The following is an 18,347-nucleotide window of genomic DNA, read 5'->3' as shown; positions in this document are numbered from 1 at the left end:
TTCAACATGAACACATTTTAGAACTGAAATATAAAGACTTTTTTTAGTTTACCTTGAAATCCTTTTCTGCTTTCACAGGAAGAGCACAAAAAAAAGAGAAAAAATTAATTTTATTCAGTAGTAGTTCTTAGAGCTTGCATGTGGACAATACAAAGTGACAAGGTAAGAAACATGTCAACAGCAGATCACATAGGAATCTCTGCATTTCAGCCACTAACAATAATAATGACAGACTAATTCTTGTGACCCCAATAAACATCACTTACCCACTTTGTTCCTAAAGAGACACAAAACCCAACAGCCCTTGTGACCCCAAAGACAATCAATGCAATTTAAGGAGAAAGTAACAAGGAAACAGCTTTACATTTTGGGATATTCTTCAGGGCTCAATGAGGCAATAAAAGCAACTGACAGAATTCTTTAGCCTGCCACAAGTAAATTTTTGTGTCAGACATTCCTGGTTTACCGCTGCTCTGGGGAGATTGGATGGGCTGAGACTTGAGGAGGTGCAGGACAGCCTCATTTCCTGTAGCCATGCTGTAATGGACAGCGCTATGGCCGAGATGGTCGGTGATCTTTGCATCAGCTCCAGCCCGCAACAGGAGATCCACAGTCTCCAGACTGTCATTCTCACATGCCAACATGAGGGCTGTCCTGTTGGGAAAGAAAAGCAAGATTGTCTCTTGTCCTCTCTGAAGGTCTCAAACCTCTCAGTTACTCGTTTTCAAGCTTCATGATCCAATGCCCTAATCCCAACGGTAGTCTTTCTACATTTACTCCAGATTATTTTACTGGTTCATGCCTGTACCCCAACCATACCTTCCCTGAAGATCTTGAGCATCCACCTTTGCACCTTGCTCAATCAAAAAGCCACAAAGCTCAGATCGGCTCATGTGAGCAGCTAGGATAAGTGATGTGGCTCCATTCTGGAGAAAAGCAAAGATGGAATCCTTTAGTAGCACTCTTTCACTTTGAAAAAAGGTGGTATCTTGTAGGAAATGACAGACTCAGCCTTACCCCATCTTTAGTGTTAACAGCAGCTTTAAAATCACAGAGGGTGTATATACAGGATAGGGAGCCACATATGGCTGTGGAATAAAACATCCAGAGTAATGATATTTACCCATATCCCAACAGCAGCCACATTACTGAAATTATGGTGTAATTTGTACCTGCATGATGCAGAGCTGTCCTCCCATAAGTGTCTGTAAGATCTACAGGGCTGCTCTCCTGAAGGTAGAGTAACCATTAGTTGATGTGGACACTGTCCTTCTCACATATACTTACATAGATATAAGCAAGCACAACAATGACCAAGGATTTACCTGAAGGAGCCTCTTCACACATTCAGGGTGTCCATACTTGGCAGCGAGATGTAAGGTGCTGAGGCCTAAGGGTGATTGTGGTAGGAAAGATGGTTTTGAGCAGAGAAGGGAGCAAAGTTATTATTGTTGGACACTGCTAAAAAGAGATGACAGACTCATCTTACCTGCTCCATCAAGGACGGTGACATCCACTCCATGAGATAACAAGATTTCTAGACAATCAATGCTACCACGCATGGCACACACATGGAACCTGCAGAAGACACATTTCACATGGATGTTGGCGTCAATGAGGCTTCAGTCCAAATGTCAAGCACTTTCTTTTTATAACTTGGCAAGATGCTGAGAAATTAGTTCACACCTTTGTTTTCAGTTGGCTAGATGACTGTAACGCACTCCTCTCAGGATTACGCAAAAAAAGACATCAATCGATTGCAACGAGTGCAGAATGCAGCTGCTAGAATCTTAACTAGGAAAAGAAAATCCGAGCACATCTCCAGTTCTGATGTCACTACATTGGTTACCCGTGTCATTTAGAATTGACTTTAAAATCCTGCTTATGGTTTACAAAGCCTTCAATAATCTGCTCCATCCTATATCTCGGAATGCCTTTCACCTTACACTCCAAAATCGTAACCTTAGATCTTCAAATAAGTGTCTGCTTAGAATTCTAAGAGCTAAACTTAAAAGAAGTGGTGAGGCGGCCTTCTGCTGTTATGCACCTAAGATCTGGAATAGCTGATGGATAGAAATTCGCCAGGCTAATACAGTGGGGCACTTTAAAAAACTACTAAAAACTCATTACTTTAACATGGCTTTCTCGTAGCTTCATTTTAGTTTAATCCTGATATTCTGTATATTCAATTAATTATCATTATCATTCATGATGGCTCCGAAATCTGTACTAACCCCTACTTTCTCTGCTGTTCTTTTTCCGGTTTTCTGTGGTGGGACCTGCGCCACCACCACCTGATCAAAGCACCATGCAGTCCCTACATTGATGGCTTGAAGGCCAGATGTCCACATGACCATCATCATCAAGTTCTTCCATGTGAAGCCTGAAAACCACGAGGACTGACTGAGATCATTTATGTTAGGCAGAATGCCAAAAGGGAGCTGGGTGGTCTCGTGGCCTGGAACCCCTGCAGAATTCGTTTTTTCTCCAGCCGTCTGGAGTTTCTTTTTTTTTTGTTATTTCTGTCCTCCCTCGCCATTGGACCTTGTTTTTATTCTTTGTTAATTAGTATTGCCTAATTTTATTTTTATATTTTGTCTTTTTTCTCTTTCTTCATCATGTAAAGTACTTTGAGCTACATCATTTGTATGAAAATGTGCTATAGAAATAAATATTGTTGTTTCTTTAATCTTTCTCTGCTGTTCCTTTTTCTGGTTTTCTGTGGTGGGAATCTGCGCCACCACCATCTGCCAGATGTCCACATGACCATCATTGCTGCTGGAATATGTGAATTTCCCCCTGGGATTAATAAAGTATCTATCTATCTATCTATCATCTAATTCTTCTATGTGAAGCCTGAAAACCATGAAGACATGTTAGGTAGAATGCCCAGTGGGGGTTGGGAGGCCTCGGATTCCCTGCAGATTTTATTTTTTTCTCCAACCCTCTGGAGTTTTTTTTTTTTTTTGTTTTTTTCTGTCCTCCTAGGCCATCAGACCTTACTTTATTCTTTGTTACTTAGTAATGCTTAATCTTGTTTTAATATTTTTCTTTTTTTCTTTCTTCTTCTTGTAAACAACAAAAACAACATTTATTTATATAGCAAATTTTCATACAAACAATGTAGCTCAAAGTGCTTTACATGATGAAGAGAGAAAAAAAGACAAAATAAATAATTAAAATTAGGGAACACTAATTAACATAGAATAAAAGTAAGGTCCGATGGCACTTTGAGCTACATTATTTGTATGAAAATGTGCTTTAGAAATAAATGTTGTTGTTGTAGTAATGACAGGGGTTCAGCTGAGGTAACATAAGAAGCAGGTCAACTTACGCCGACTTTCCCTCTGGATCAAGCTTGAGAGGATTCAGACCTTTTTTTATTAGGAGGTTGGACAGGCGGTCAACATTGTTTGCCTCTGCAGCCTGGAGCAGCTTTTCATCGTTCTTACTCCAGTCATGGCCTAGGGTAACCTGAGAAGGAGAAGACCACTTCAGATAGACAGGAAATGAAAAGAACATCCAGCATATCAAAATGGATTACCTTCAAAAACTTAATTGAACAAACCTCTATCACTGTGACAATCCCATTTCCAGAACCTGCTTGTTCAATAAATCTGATATGGTCAGTTAAACTACGGTGCACACAGAAAGTATTCAAACCACTTCACTTTTCCACGTTTTGTTATTTTGCAGGCTTATGCTAAAAGAATTTAAATTATTTTCCACGCACATCAAGCAACACTCAATGATCCAGAAAGTGAAAACAGGACTTTAGAAGATTTTGCAAATGTATTAAAAATAAAAGGTGAAATATCACATTGATACAATTATTCAGACACTTGAACTTTGACTCAGGTACATCCCATTCTCTTGATCATGGGTCCTCAACTCCGGTCCTGGAGGGGCCCAGTGGCTGCAGGGTTTCATTCCAACTCTTTTCTTAATCAGTGGTCTGCTTTTAATGCTAATTAATTCCTTTTCCTTTCATTTTAATTGACTTGTTTTTAAAGATTTGAATTTTTTCATCATTCCTCTTAATTGCTTCATTTCTTTCTTTAAATGGCACCCAAACCGAAATGAAATGTGAAGTGAGTGAGCCAACAGAAGGCCAACTAAGTCAGGGCCTCAAACTCCAACCAGTCTTGTTGTTAATTAAACTCGTTCTTTCATTCCATGGCTTGTTGCTGCTCTCATTGTGCAATAGCAGACATTTCTGAAATTGCTGATTTTCTCTTTTCTAAGAGCTCTGGTCAAATGTTTTGGGGACCTCAGCAGATCAGCATTCCTAAGACCTTCATCTTTCTTTATTTTCAAATATTGTTGGATCAAAAATGTTGGTAGTGTTTTGCGAGATATGCTTTGGTTAATTTTTTATCTCATTATTGTTTTGCTGATAATTGAGGAAAAAGTAGTTAATTAGGAACAAAAAACAGTGCACTAATTAAGAAAAGGGTTAAAATGAAAACCTACAGCCACCGGGTCCCTCCAGGACCGAAGTTGGGGACCCTTGCTCTTGATCATCATTGACATGATTTTGGAGTCCACCTGTGGCCAATTCAAATGATAGGACTGATTAGTTAAGGCACACACTTGTCTACAGAAGGTTCCAAGGTTGACCAAAAACCAAGCCATGAAGTCGAAGGAATTGCTTGCAGAGCTTAGAGATAGCACTGTATTGAGGCACAGATCTGGGGAAGGCTGCAGAAATATTTGAAGGTTCCCAAAAGCAAAGTGGCCTCCATAATTCTTAAATGGAAGAAGTCTGAAACAACCAAAACTCTTCCTAGAGCTGGTCACCAGGCCAAACTGAACAATCGTGGGAGAAGGGCCAAAGTAAGGGAAGCAAGCAAGAATCCAATTGTTTCTCTGGCTCAGCTCCAGAGAGCCTGTATGGAGATGGGAGAAGAACAACCATCGTGGCAGCACTTCATCAATCTGTGCTTTATGGTAGACTTACCAAACAGACACCTCTTTTCAGTAAAAGACATGTAACAGCTCACTTAAAGTTTGCAAAAAGTACTCTTGCCGTCCTAAACAAGATTTTTTAGTCGAACTAAACAAAGATGGAACTGTTTGGCCTTAGTTCTACGCATTATGACTGAGGAAGCCAGGCACTGATCACCTGCACAATACAATTCAAACAGTAAAGCATGATGGTGAAAGCATCAAGCTCTAGCTTTGTTTTCAGTGGCAGGAACTGAGAGACTAGTCAGTGTTGAAGGAAAGATGAACTGAGAAAAGTACAGAGATGTCCATAATGAAAACCTCTGCCACACAGCTTCTGGATATCAGAGTGGGGCAAATGTTCACCTTTAGCAGGTGAAATGACCATAAGAACAAAGCAAAGACAACATTGGAGTGACTTAGGGACCACTCTAGGAACGTCCTTGGCTGACCCTGCCAGAGCCCACACTTGAATTCAAGCGAATATCTTTGGAGACACCTGGAAACAGTTGTCCTCCGATGGTAGCCATCCAGCCTGACAGAGCTTGAGACGATTTGCAAAGAAGAATGTCAGACAATCCTCAAATCCAGGTTTGCAGAGCTTGTTGCATCAAACCCAGAAAGACTCCAGGTTGTATTTTCTATTAAAAGGTACTCCAACTACATTCTGAGTAAAGGGTCCAGATACTTCATGGAAGAGCTCAGTTTTACATTTCGAAAATCCTTTTTTTTTGCTTTGTAATCCAGGGGTAATGAGCATTGCTTGATGAGGAAAAAATTAATTTTAAAAAGTTTGCCATAAGGCTGCCACATAAAAAAATGAAGGGGTCTGAAAACTTTCTGAAGGCACTGTGTACCAGCAATCCTTACCTAGTCACATTTATTATAACAGTGCTTGAATCTCAGCATCAAATGCACAAAAATCTGTCACTTTCACAGTGCCTGTAATCCTCTAACTGGTTGCATTCACTAATCCCAATGAACACAGACTAGGTCAAGCTTATTATAATGCAGAACCACACTTGCAAACCTTTGCTATATTTATAAGTCCACCTTGGTCAACTTTAACATAGCAGTATCTTAAAATCTCACGTCTGTGTACCACAACTGGATACATTCACTGTCTCAGTAAACCGGAATTTATTATCTACACTATTCAAGTAAAACTGAAACAATCATCGACGGCTCTTACGTATAATCGATGTGGTCACCCACGTTACATATATCTGGTGTAGATTTACTTTACTGCCGTAATAATATCAATGACATGAAATTTGATTTGGTTTGCGTCATACAAATATACCATCAAGACCCACATAGAGCATAATGTCAGCAGTGGGTACATAAACAAGTATGAGAGTTGTGTAGAATGCCAATGTACTAAGTGTATATTTAGATACACTACCGTTCAAAAGTTTTAGAACACCTCAGTTTTTATGGAAATGCTGACAGTTTAATGCCTCAATGTTTCATGAAATCAAGGCATAGAACAAACAAGCAATGGCAAATAATAAGTCAAGGAATCTTTAAAAGTAAAAGTTTAAAAGTTTTCAAAGTAGCCATCTTTTGTTGACATCACAGCCAAGCTGTGGTAATGGTTTTGATTCAGAATGCCAGTCACTCTATGCAAGTCACCAACTCCAGCAAAAGAGCCCCAGACTGTCACACTTCCTCCTCCATGTTTGATAGTTGGTGTCACACACTGAGGGACCATCCTTTCACTAAATTTGAAGGCAAACAAACACCCTGCGTGATGAACCAAAGATTTCAAATTTTGACTCATCGGTCCATAAGACTTTTTCCCAGTCTTCAGTAGTCCACAGCTGGTATTTCAAGGCCCTGTTTTGTCCTTTAAGGAATGGCTTTCTTCCTGCCACTCGCCCTGTCAAACCTGCAGCACAAAGTCTCCTCTTCACAGTAGAAACTGACACTTTCTTTTTTTGACCTGCACTGTTAAGCTGTGCTTGAAGCTGTTGTGCTGTGAGGCGCCTGTGATCACACAAGCCAGTGACCCTCAGAAACTTGTCTTCTGATTGGCTTGTGACTTTGGGTCTGCCAGAACTCTTCCTATCAGAGGTTCTTCTGGTTTCCAATTGCTTTAGATTGTGTAGGACACCACTGCACTCATTGACAATTTGCAGTTTCTCTAAACAAAAGGCCTTTACTTCTAAGGGTACTGATGCACTGTCTAATTTCATTTGTTAACTTCTGTTCTCTTGCCATTATCACTGGAATTTACAATTTTCTACAGTGTAATATTGTCCAAGTAGTACCTTAGAGGGTGTAGTAACACAGTCTGCTCCAACTCTGCTTTAAGGCAGACACAGGGTTTTTAAGTAATCAACAGAAGTTGGGACACATGTGCAAATTGTTTGCTTCAACTTGCAAGGCTTAATTTACTTTAATTGCTGCAGAACATCTGTGGGTTGTAAACTATTAGTTGTTCCCTGAAGAAGGCCCATTTTTATTATTCTGGAATTGCTTTTATTTTCAGTTTTTCCTAACATAAACTTTAAATTTAAACATTTAGCAGTTTCCTGCTTACCTTATTCGCCATTTTAGGTCATTCATTGCATTTCAACTGATTAAAACTGAAGACAAACTGGAAAAACCAAGATGTTATAAAATTTTTGGCTGGTAGTGTATAATGGAGTTATTTAAGAGAAAGTAGGGAGGTTCTGTCACTTCGGTATTATGTTGAGTGCAGACAGAGGTTGAAGGTTAGAGTTTATGAGAACTGTGTGAAAAGTACTGTGCTATATGGGAGGGAGACGTGGCCAATGAACTTGAATCATGAAGCAAAGCTGGAAAGAACTGAGAGGAGAATGATCAGATGGACAAAGGGAGAGTTGCAGAGTAAGAGGAAGATGATTCCTGGATTATAATAAAGAAGTGGAGTGGAGGTTATGTATGTTGTGCTGAAATGGAATAGACAAAGGTGGTTTGGGCATTTAGAGCAAAAGACAGAGGATGACTGGATAAAATGGTGCACCAAGATGGAGGGAGGCAAAAAAAAGGAGGCCAAGAAGACTATGAGAAGTGGTGGAAGATTATTTGTGGGCAACCAGAAAACCTGGAAAACTGTCATTAAACTAGTGATGATAAAAAACATAATGCATAGTAATGATAAAAAACATAATGCATAATGAGAACACATTTAGCTATTCAGCAAATTAATGGAAGAGATGTTTAAAGATGTTTACTACTTCTTGCATCTCACAGCTTGTGAGAAAATACTGTTATAAAATCTGACAGCCCTGGCCTTGACTGATCCAAGTAATTTACTAGGCGAGTTAACAGATGGCATCAGAGGAGAAGGTTCAGATTAAATTTAAATGATGTTATGTTTTAGTCTAGAAAAATCGGTTCACAGCAGAGGAAGGTGAAATCCAGTGATTTTAGAAGAGGTCCACACCACACTCTCGCTGATAATTGTCCTTGGTAGAAATATAGCCAGACCAGACTATGATGAAGAATGAGTAAGACTGGTAGAAGCTGGTCATTATTTTCTGAGCAGCTCTGATTTTTCTAATTGTCTTAGAAGGGATAGACTCTGTTGAGCTGAATTGACCATAAAAAGGGGGAAGATCATATTAGAGTGCTGGAAATGGAGATACCCACGGACTTGAAATTCTCATTAACTTGGCCATTGATGTGCCAAGATTAAAGCACTCTTTTGACTAGCTCAAAATCCACCACCAAGATGTACTGTCATCTTTTTAATACAGTATGGGATTACTTTGCCATCTACCTGTTATTCTAACTGCACTAATAAACTTTTCGTATTTATTCAATGATTGTTATTCAACTGTTAACTATGCACTACCCTGCCAAATACTCTACTGTTCTTTATTTCACCTTATACAATTTCTTGTACTTTATTTCGCCTTATACAATTTCTTGTATTAGGAATGTGTTAGTTTTCGCATACCCCTTGGGGTCAGAGCGCAGGGTCAGCCATACTGTATCATGTATCCTGATTTTTTTACTTCAAGCATTGCTATCACAATACCTGAGGTGGTCTCCTAGGAATGAAGTCCTGGACACATTTACTCTTTCAGTGCCACCATCACTCTTTCAGAAAATAAAATCCTTTAATATAAATATAACATTGCCTTGGTTTCTCCCCCAGTACACCATACCAGCCTATTTCCTTGAAATTCTGTCATGAATGTGAAAAGTAGAATTAACCTAACCATTCCAAAACACTAAGAAAAACACTGAAAAGCTGGGAATGATACAAAGACAGATAACCAGTAACTGATTGTAGAGAAAGATGATTTACTTTGAGGATTCTGCAGAACAGGAATGGTAAAGTGTGAGTCACCTCATTCTGCAAGCAGTAAGAGTTGTGCTGAGTGAAACGAATCTGGGATTTAGCATCCTGATTTGATGTTCAGTTGCTTATTTTTTTGATCTTTTAAACGTATTTGTTTTCCTTTTTATTGTTATTCTGACAATAAAATTTTGTTTTTCTACGGCTATGGCTATTTTGTGTTGATCTTTGTGAAGCCATGGCCAAATTACTTACATTTGCTATACCTGCTAATAGTCACATGACACAGATGTGACAAAAGTCACAGATGTTTATGTCATCCTGTTCTAAATAAATAAGCTGATGGGGATCAAACATTTTGATTTGTATCAAAGACTAATGTCTTCATTAGTGTCAGTTAATGAAAATATCAGTTTGTTATGTTATTTTTAACTTTGATTTTGGTTTAGTGGTCCTGACTTTGACAATCAGCTCATTCTGTCTCTTTTGGTATTATGACACCTGCCTATTATTAGACTATTATTCTGTCTGTTATTTCTATCTCTATTTTCATCCACTGGACACTTTTCTTTTGTAAGGTGATCAAACCTCTGCAGTGTATTTGGACTGAGGTGATACCTGTTTAATATTTTTCATTTCCTTTCTGCTTTGAGCAAGGGGAAAGTGCTATATAAATGAAATATTATTATCATTATTTTATTTTCACTAAACATTTTGATCAAACCTTTAATTGCTTCTTGAATGAACTTAGCAGCATATCATCAGTGACCTTACATTTCTCCAAAACCTCTAGCACAAAAAGCCTATGCTCAGAATAAACTAGGAAGGTATGAAATCAAAAATAACTTCAAAAACTCTCAAAGCATGTAAAGACTGCATTATTTTTAACAGCTTTCCCACAAAATATATTTCAGTTCTACTATATAAGTAGAAGAAAGCAGCATGCTATTAGTCAATATATTTTTGCAGTGAAATTCGAATTTAAATGATTAAAAGCAACACCACATTGATAAAAACACCTATTTTTCTCTACCAAAAAAAAATGGAGGAAAAACAGACTGAAGCTAATGCAGTACTATCACTTTGCTCACTTATAGACATGGCTGAAAATATTGGTAATCAAAAGATAAAAATTAGCCGAACCTGAAAAAAGTATATACAGCATATGTATTTTAAATGTACATTTTTCATAGTTTTGCGGTAGGTTTTTTCATCATGAAAATATTGGTACCCTTGCATTTTATTCAAATAGTGCACCATTTGTACTAAACCGTGTTGAAATTAAAATATATTTTATGTGCATTTAGATGGTTTGCAGTGGGACACAACAAAAAAACAATGGAAATATTCAGTTCTCACTTAATTCTATAAAGAGATTCCAAAATGGATAAAATTACTGATAACCATCTAGTAGTGATCTTTCAAGCAGACTAATGTCTTTTAATGAGTGATCACATCTCTTTAATCTTGTAGTCACTCAGAAAAAGGAAACTTACTGAAATGCTTTGTGTCACGCTAAAGGAAAGGGAAGGAAAAGTCAAGAGTCGTCTGATGTGGCAAGACAGACAATAACTTCCAAGCATCGTCTATGAAAATGGCAACAAAACCATCTCTAAAGAACCTGTCACCTGCTGCCATTATTATCAAGAAGTTTAGGACCATGTCACTGTAGCCTACATTCCTGGATGTGGACACACAAGAATAATAGAACAGATAGAAAAGATTAAAGACAATGACTGTCTAAAGTGATGGAGAAAGACCCAAGGAAAACTTCAAAACTTGTCCAAGTTGCCCTTCAAGCTCAAGGTGCAACATCCAAGAGAGAAACCAAAACAAGCTCTGGAGTTTGCCACAATGCATGTCGACAAGCAACAATTCATTTAGAACAGGGGGTCCTCAAAGTCGGTCCTGGGGACTCACTGAGGCTGCAGGTTTTTGTACCAACCAGCTTCTGTTTTTAATTGGACATTAATATATATATATTTCTACATTGTTCCCAAAACACAGAATCTCGGAAATATCAGTTCACTTAATTAGCCCAGGAGTCTGATTAAAAACAAAAGATGTTTTGAACAAAAACCTGCAGCCACAGGGGGTCCCCAGGACCGAGTTTGGGAATCCCTGATCTAGAAGAATGTCCTTTTGAGTCTTCTTTCTGGTTATCCTGAAAAACACCTCAAAAAGCAGCCAAGAATGGAGGAGAAGAAAATATGGGGCTCTTCTGAAGTGGCTTGCTAGGAGTCCTAATCTGAATCCCATTGAATAATTGTGGACAGAGCTGAAAGTAACAGTTAAGAGAAGGTGTTCATCATACTGAACTGAAGCATAGTGGGCCAAACGACCAGATGAGAAGTGCAGAGGTACAGAAAGGGCTAGACTGCAGTTATTGTCTCCAAAAGCTGTGCTACAAATATTAGGTTAAGTGTAACAAAATTTTTGGCTATGCCATTTTTGTATGGGTTTAACTATTTGAAATAATATACTCAGCGATACTGGTGTGCTGTCCCGGGATTGCTCCTGCCTTGCTCCAGCTTCATTGCAACCCTGCTCAGGATAAAGCAGGTGTGGAAAATAGAGAGATGCATGTATTTTGGTCAAAAATCAAAAGAAGTGTTTCTGTTGTATGACATACGATATAAAGAATTGTGGAGACAATACTTTTGTCAATTTCATATTACTTAAAAAAAATCTGAGCGTGCACTGTACCAGTATATAGTAAAGTGACCTCAGTACCCCTTTCTGCTGCCTTACATAGGGATCCTCCGTTAAAAAAACCCATAAATGTCTGTTTATATTTGGCCTTTAACTTTTAGTGAAAGTTTTTTTTTGTTTGTTTTTGCCTCATCTTTCAGTCTAATTGTTTCAGGCTCAGCAATATAAAGACCACTGCAGCATGTCTCACAGCCTCATCTCACAGCGTCTTTACTGCAGTGTTTGTTGCAAGCTTGTCCCAGATATTTGGCATTGATAAATTGAGGGGAAACTTCTAATACTGGTTTATTACAAGTAGCCCTTGTAAAAAAAAAAAAAAAAAGGTTAACTATTCATTTCCTTTTTTAATCAAAGTCTCTGATTTGTTTAGGAATACATGGAACAGTAAAAATATGAAGTTTAGTGCTAGCTTCCTGAATAGGTGGTGTGCCCAAGTGGAGTGGAGACTCAGTAGGGGAGGGGATCACTTTCTACTCTTCAGTGCCTGCCTTTTAATAATTCACCACTCAAGAATGATCTAGTTACAGGACCTATAAAGAATTATCCCACTATAACTTGATACTCTATGGTATATTGCAGCTGTTGTGACAACATTGCTCTTATCATGTTATAACTATATATTCTTGAACAGCTTGTTTACAGTATTCCAAAACTAGGTTGCTCATGATCAATGACCACAAAGGCCTTCCATGCCTCCCAATGACTTAGACAAATCACCGAAAAACACTAATAAAACACAACGTGACTAATCACTTAGACACAATTGTTAAAGACCATGCCAAATGTTTAAATTGCCAAATACATTAAATCAGGATACATTAAATTGCCAAACCCATACAGTCCAGATCAATTGGTTGCTTACAGCATTAAAATCAAGAAACATTATTCCCAAAACTGTCAGAATATACAGATCTTTTAAGTGTACATAAAACAACAAAACATAAGCTGATAGATTTTTTAGAAACATCTGGCATAATACATTTTTAAGGAATAACTGGACAAATGGACAGTCCATGTCTTTATTTAAACTCTCACCTCATTCTTCTTAAATTTGGCCTTCAAGCTTTTCATGGTAGTTTGGATAACCTGCAAAAGAGGAAAACAACAGAGAAAGTGGTTCTTTGACACCTTTTGCCGTTATCATTTGTACACTTTAATTGGGTAAGCATATTTTTTGCATATAAAAAGTGTAACAAAGTATCAGCGTATTTGTAAATGTAACAAACAACACCAATTGGGACATTTCATCTACCAGTAGTCTTCGGAAATTCACCATTAAACATACGCGGTGAGTGACACGAAGGAAGAGTGTGCTCACCTGAAAATAATACCCAGTTGCTTGATAGGCGTCTCGCTTAACTGGGTATTGGAACCTCTGAACAGCATGAAAGACACTATGAGTACCCGCCCATTACTTTCTGAACTAATCGTCTCGCGCTATGGGCGGTACTTTTACCTGTACGTTTTAAGGATTAGTCTTTGTGTTGTCAATCAGATTTTGGGTCAGCCAATAGAAATGCGAGGGGCGGTTTCTGACGGAATGCCCCGCCCTTACGTGTAACCTGCGCGTTAGCAGGCGAAGGTGTACGGTAGTGTTGCGTGCAGTGTAATATTTTGCACAGGAGACCTCTTTAATTCTAAACTCAGGTTAATCTCAACAAGTATGTCGGTTAATTACGCAGCTGGATTGTCGCCCTACTCAGACAAAGGGAAATGCGGGCTACCGGAGGTAAGACTAGGCCGCGTTAACAGCCTCGGGTTTTCTTAATGCCGGAAAATGTATTGAGTATTCAGTGGAGATGCCGGGAAGGAGAGGGCGAATGCAATAAAAAACGTGCGTTATTAAATAAAGAGAGCGGGAAGATTTGGGTGCCTTTGTAAGTTATATGATACGATCAGAATGTGTTTGTCTGTTAACCGACAATGATAAAGAGCAAGTTTATAGAATCGATCGGCGGTAATACGGATCGGATAGAGAACGAAGGAGTTGGGGGCACGGAGTATTGAATATCCCTTTGCAGAATATTAAGAATAATGACAAATACAGCAATAATTGGAGGCACACAGGAGAATGGATAAAACAGGGTTCGCCATTAGAAGAACTTGATCCCATTTCTCTTTCTAGGAGATTATCGAAGATGTGCTGTTTAAACAAACTAAAAAGCGGTGCAGCTAAGTATATTATTTTGGCAATTAACACAGTTCGTTAGTAAGAGGCGCTTCATAGTCAGAAATACGAAAGCAAACGATGAGTTTCCACAAATGTGCATTGACAGAATCAGGTTTGGTCTCAAATGCTATTCGCATTAAATCGCGTTTAATGAGACTGCATGTATGGGAAATGGGAAAGAACAATTTGTTAATCACCATGGCCTTTTCCTTGTCACGAGAAGCTAGGATGCTACAACAGTATTGGATGTAAGCCAAGCACCAGCTTTGGAAGATTCACAAGTGTATAATAGGACACATCCATCCATCCATTTTCCTTATGTGCTCATCCAGAGTAGAGTCCCTTGCAAGGGACAAAAGGTATTGTGGGTTGGAGCACTTTGTGAAATAAACTTGTGTATTCGTTTGCTCATTGTAACTCACTAGAAGGCATAATTTTAAATCAATTAAATATAAGATGTACTGTACAATATGTGGAGTACAAGGTCAAGGATGGGTAATGTGTTTGTTAAATACCCCTGCAATACTGTGTGCAGTTTTTGCCTGCCCTTTATCCGCCTTGATGTGCAGCCTTTGGCTTTTTCCATGAATCCCTCAATGATAACGTGTTTACTATTGGACACAAAACAATGGTAGAGTTGCACCCAATGTTACAGCACAGTTCTACTAATTTATTAAGATCAGAAGGCGAAAGTGGCCCCAAAGTCCTTGCCAGTTAAGACACTTGGAGGACGACTTGTGCAAAATGACTGCACATGATGCACAAGGATATTTTTTAATAACTTAGTTTCTCATTGTCCACATAAAGGAATGAAACAATGGTACATTTTGATACTTCCACAACACAAAAATGGATCTAGTTCTCCTCCATCAGCGTAATGGTTTGGGTTTCCGAAGGTAGAGGGTACAGTCCAGCCACACAAAAAAGGGGCAAGAACAGGGTTGCCAGATTTGACAAATACTTTACAGCCCAATCACAGTCAAAATGGTGCCCAGTTCAAAAATGTCTAGGCCAGTGTTGATTAATTTGTTTCAAGCAAGTAAACTGCCTTCCAAATACCTCATACCTCTTACCACAAACATCCGTGATTGGCACATTATTACTTAATTTGCATGATTGGGTGGAGGTCAGGTAGATTATGAGACTATTTTTCCCAAATGGCCAAGCAGGTTAGGCAAATTATTGGATGGATGGGAGAAGTCTGCTTGAGAGTACAAACTACAGAGTGAAGCCTTTAAATGGATCTTCAAAAAATAAATATGATGAACAATTCTAAAAAAAATCCATCACCCACTTTGTCCTCCTGCTGTTCCAGTTTCTTGCCACAGTTCAAAGACATGCAGTTTATGTGAATTGACGGTGCAAAATTGGCCCCCTTGTGTGTGTGTTCGTGTTCACCCTCTGCCATTCTGTCCAGAAGTTGCTTGCTGGAATAGGTTGCAGCTTCTCCATCACCCTGCCCTGGATAAGTGGGTCAGGAAATGGATAGATGGAAGTATGATGAACTGCTGGGAAAAAAAAATATGATAGAAAATTTTGGCCATATGTGTTGCATTTTTTTATTTTCAGGTGAAACAACATAACAAAATTAGTGAAAGGCTGTGTCGGTGTGCACCAGCAAAGGAAAAAAGATAAAAAAGTTATTAGTTGAAAAGGCAAGAACATAAGAGATGTTTCAGTTGAGCATCTGATGAAGGCTATAAACCCAAAATGTTGTGTGTCTTACCTTTTTCCTTTTCGGCATAGAAATATCCATTAGCTTTTTTTCCTTAACAGAAATGTCTGACTCCACTAAACTTTTAACAACACAATTACAGACATGCTGCCAAATGCATGTGTATTTAGTAGTTTAATATTTTTTTATAAATGTGGCATTCAAACAAGAAAGGATTACTTAACATGTACAGTATGTAACAGGCTTTATCCTTCCTGTTGCCACAAAGACCAGAGGTGATTAGTTAGGCAATCTAAAACAATTTTAAATATTAAACTATCTTCCAATACTTTTTAAAAATATCTCTCTATTATAAAAAAAAAATCTAGGAGGGAGACGAGACGTGATTTTCTTGGAGAGACACTTATACGTCCCGTGAGAGAGATTTAACTGCGCCCTGGGCCAGAAATAAAGGACAAAGAGTATATGACAAAGTAGAATGTTGTAAAGAATTCAGAAATGTTGACGGGTACACACGCAGAGTAGGTTAGAGATAATGGAAGTACGAAAATTCCAAAGTCTCGAAAAAAGGATAGGAAAGATCGCATTAGCGCAAACAAACGAAAATTATTATTCGGTGAAATAACGGAACAGCAAATATAATTTTTCGGATTTAAACTTTAAGTCAGAGACTTGTTGATCGTCTTAATTTGTGTTGCCAGCGAGAATTAAAAGATTCCAAAAACATTGGCGTGGTATGAAGTCCTGTGAGACAGAGACTTGTAACGTGAGATTCTTTCAAGTCACGCCCTACTTGCAACTATTTTCAAACAAGACCACGGTCATCTAACCTCAGTCGTGTGAATGCTTTTGTCAGACACACTTCCTGCGCTCTCAGCTCTTATAAATTTTATCAAGACAATAATTTTGTACATTCTAGATGACATGTCAACTACAAAGTGAAGAAGAAAGAGCATGGACAAACATTCGAAAAAGTTGTTTTATTTATTAGAGAGAAAGAAACGATATTCACTCACAGGCAGTTATACGTTGCATTGTCACGATGCAAGTCCAAACATGGAATCAAAATTCAATGCGATCTTGAAGAAAAGTTAATTCCAAGTATTGTTTTTACTAAAGTTTTAAAGTAAAAGTGAAAATAATGCATATGTAACAATTCTCATGAAAATAACAGTCTCTTTAAATTGCATATCCGGTAAACCAAACTGGGGGGTGGGCGAGCAGGGGGCAGAGCCCCCTAGTTATTTTATATTTTCTCCACATGCATACTAAATGTGGTCTGGCGGTATAAGATTTATCACGAAATTACATTCTGTACTGCAGTTATCCCAACTCTGTATTCCTGATTTAGACACCCATATATAATAATAATGAATTTTATTTATGTACAGTAATCCCTCACCTATCGCGGGGGTTACGTTCCACAGCCCCCCGCGATAGGTGAAAATCCGCGAAGTAGCGACCTATATTTATTTTAGTATTTATACATATTTTAAGGCTTTGTAAACCCTTCCCACACTCTTATAAACCTTTCTCACTCTCTTATTAACCTTTCCCACGCTCTTATAAACACTTCCTATGCTCTTAAACACTTTCTACATTCTTAAACACCTCAGACCAACACTGCACACTGCACGCAGCGATCAGACGTCAATGTGTCTGCACTCGCTTTGTGAAGGGGGCAGCTGAACTCATGCTGAGCAGAAATGGACTTAGTGCTGCTTCTGCCAAAATACCTGCTTGTCGCTCTGCGTGAGGAGTGTGTGTGTGTGTGGGTGTGTGAGAGCTGAACGCACCTTCGCTCAAACCCCCCCCTCCCCGGAAGCGCAGTACGCTCCTGCCATTTCGTCTGTACATCACCAATTTTCCTGTCTCACTGTCTTGTCTTGCGTGAAGTTAAAATGTTTTATAATAGTGAGATGTTACTCATATCCTTAGCCCGACATCCACATATCATATGTGTTAACAAAGTGTGTTTTATAAGTTTACATGTGTTTAAAGCATGTGGGATGGGTATTTTAAGGCTTAAACTATAAAAATGTTTATTTATATGGTCTTTCTATATCGTGGATTTTCTCCTGTTGCTGATGGGTCTGGAACATAACTTCCGCGATAGGTGGGCAATCACTTGTATTTAAAAACCCGCGAAGTGGTGAATCCGCGAAAAGTGAACCGCGAAGTAGCGAGGGATTACTGTAGTGCCTTTCCCATGTGCTTTTCATCTTTAGGTAACTACTGCAGAGCTGACTTTTATTAATATTGGGATAAGACTAGCTGTGACTGAAAGGTCATTGGTTGAATAAACTGTAACCGTCTGTGAAACTGACAGGATTTAAACTTTAAATGAAGGAGGTTGTGTGACATTTCACTGTCATAGTTTGAAAAGATAAAGGGCCCGTTTCATAAGTTTAAAGGGCTTGGAAATGCAACTAGACATTTTATTTTAATGAAAAATAGCTCAAAATTGAGAGCCACACCCAATTTTTTCACACATGGTGGATTTAAAAAATAGTCCATTTGGGCGTGAAACCACCCAATCTGGCATCCGTGGGTGAGAAGCGCATCAT

General features: G+C 38.6%; 2 protein-coding genes across 2 annotated transcripts in view; one reads left to right on the top strand and one right to left on the bottom strand.

Moving 5' to 3' along the window:
* ankrd24 (ankyrin repeat domain 24) overlaps positions 1 to 3,840 on the bottom strand; it is a 36,938-nt gene extending 33,098 nt beyond the window's left edge. Inside the window, exons 1-9 of the mRNA XM_051935421.1 lie at positions 3,335 to 3,840; positions 1,490 to 1,578; positions 1,326 to 1,390; positions 1,173 to 1,230; positions 1,018 to 1,088; positions 820 to 926; positions 397 to 654; positions 267 to 277; positions 53 to 126 (exon numbers count right to left, since the gene is read on the bottom strand). Of these exons, the coding sequence (XP_051791381.1) occupies positions 53 to 126; positions 267 to 277; positions 397 to 654; positions 820 to 926; positions 1,018 to 1,088; positions 1,173 to 1,230; positions 1,326 to 1,390; positions 1,490 to 1,578; positions 3,335 to 3,522 (921 nt within the window). The 5' untranslated portion in view covers positions 3,523 to 3,840. The remainder of the gene's footprint in view (positions 1 to 52; positions 127 to 266; positions 278 to 396; positions 655 to 819; positions 927 to 1,017; positions 1,089 to 1,172; positions 1,231 to 1,325; positions 1,391 to 1,489; positions 1,579 to 3,334) is intronic.
* A 9,615-nt stretch (positions 3,841 to 13,455) lies between these two features.
* Positions 13,456 to 18,347, top strand: part of sirt6 (sirtuin 6) — a 30,331-nt gene continuing 25,439 nt past the window's right edge. Inside the window, exon 1 of the mRNA XM_028816479.2 lies at positions 13,456 to 13,664. Coding sequence (XP_028672312.1) covers positions 13,599 to 13,664 — 66 coding nt within the window. The 5' untranslated portion in view covers positions 13,456 to 13,598. The remainder of the gene's footprint in view (positions 13,665 to 18,347) is intronic.

Source organism: Erpetoichthys calabaricus, chromosome 12, assembly GCF_900747795.2.
Source record: "Erpetoichthys calabaricus chromosome 12, fErpCal1.3, whole genome shotgun sequence".
Classification (NCBI taxonomy): Eukaryota; Metazoa; Chordata; class Cladistia; order Polypteriformes; family Polypteridae; genus Erpetoichthys; species Erpetoichthys calabaricus.
Note: the sequence above shows the minus strand (reverse complement) of the source record. Positions and strands in the feature narration are given on the sequence as shown.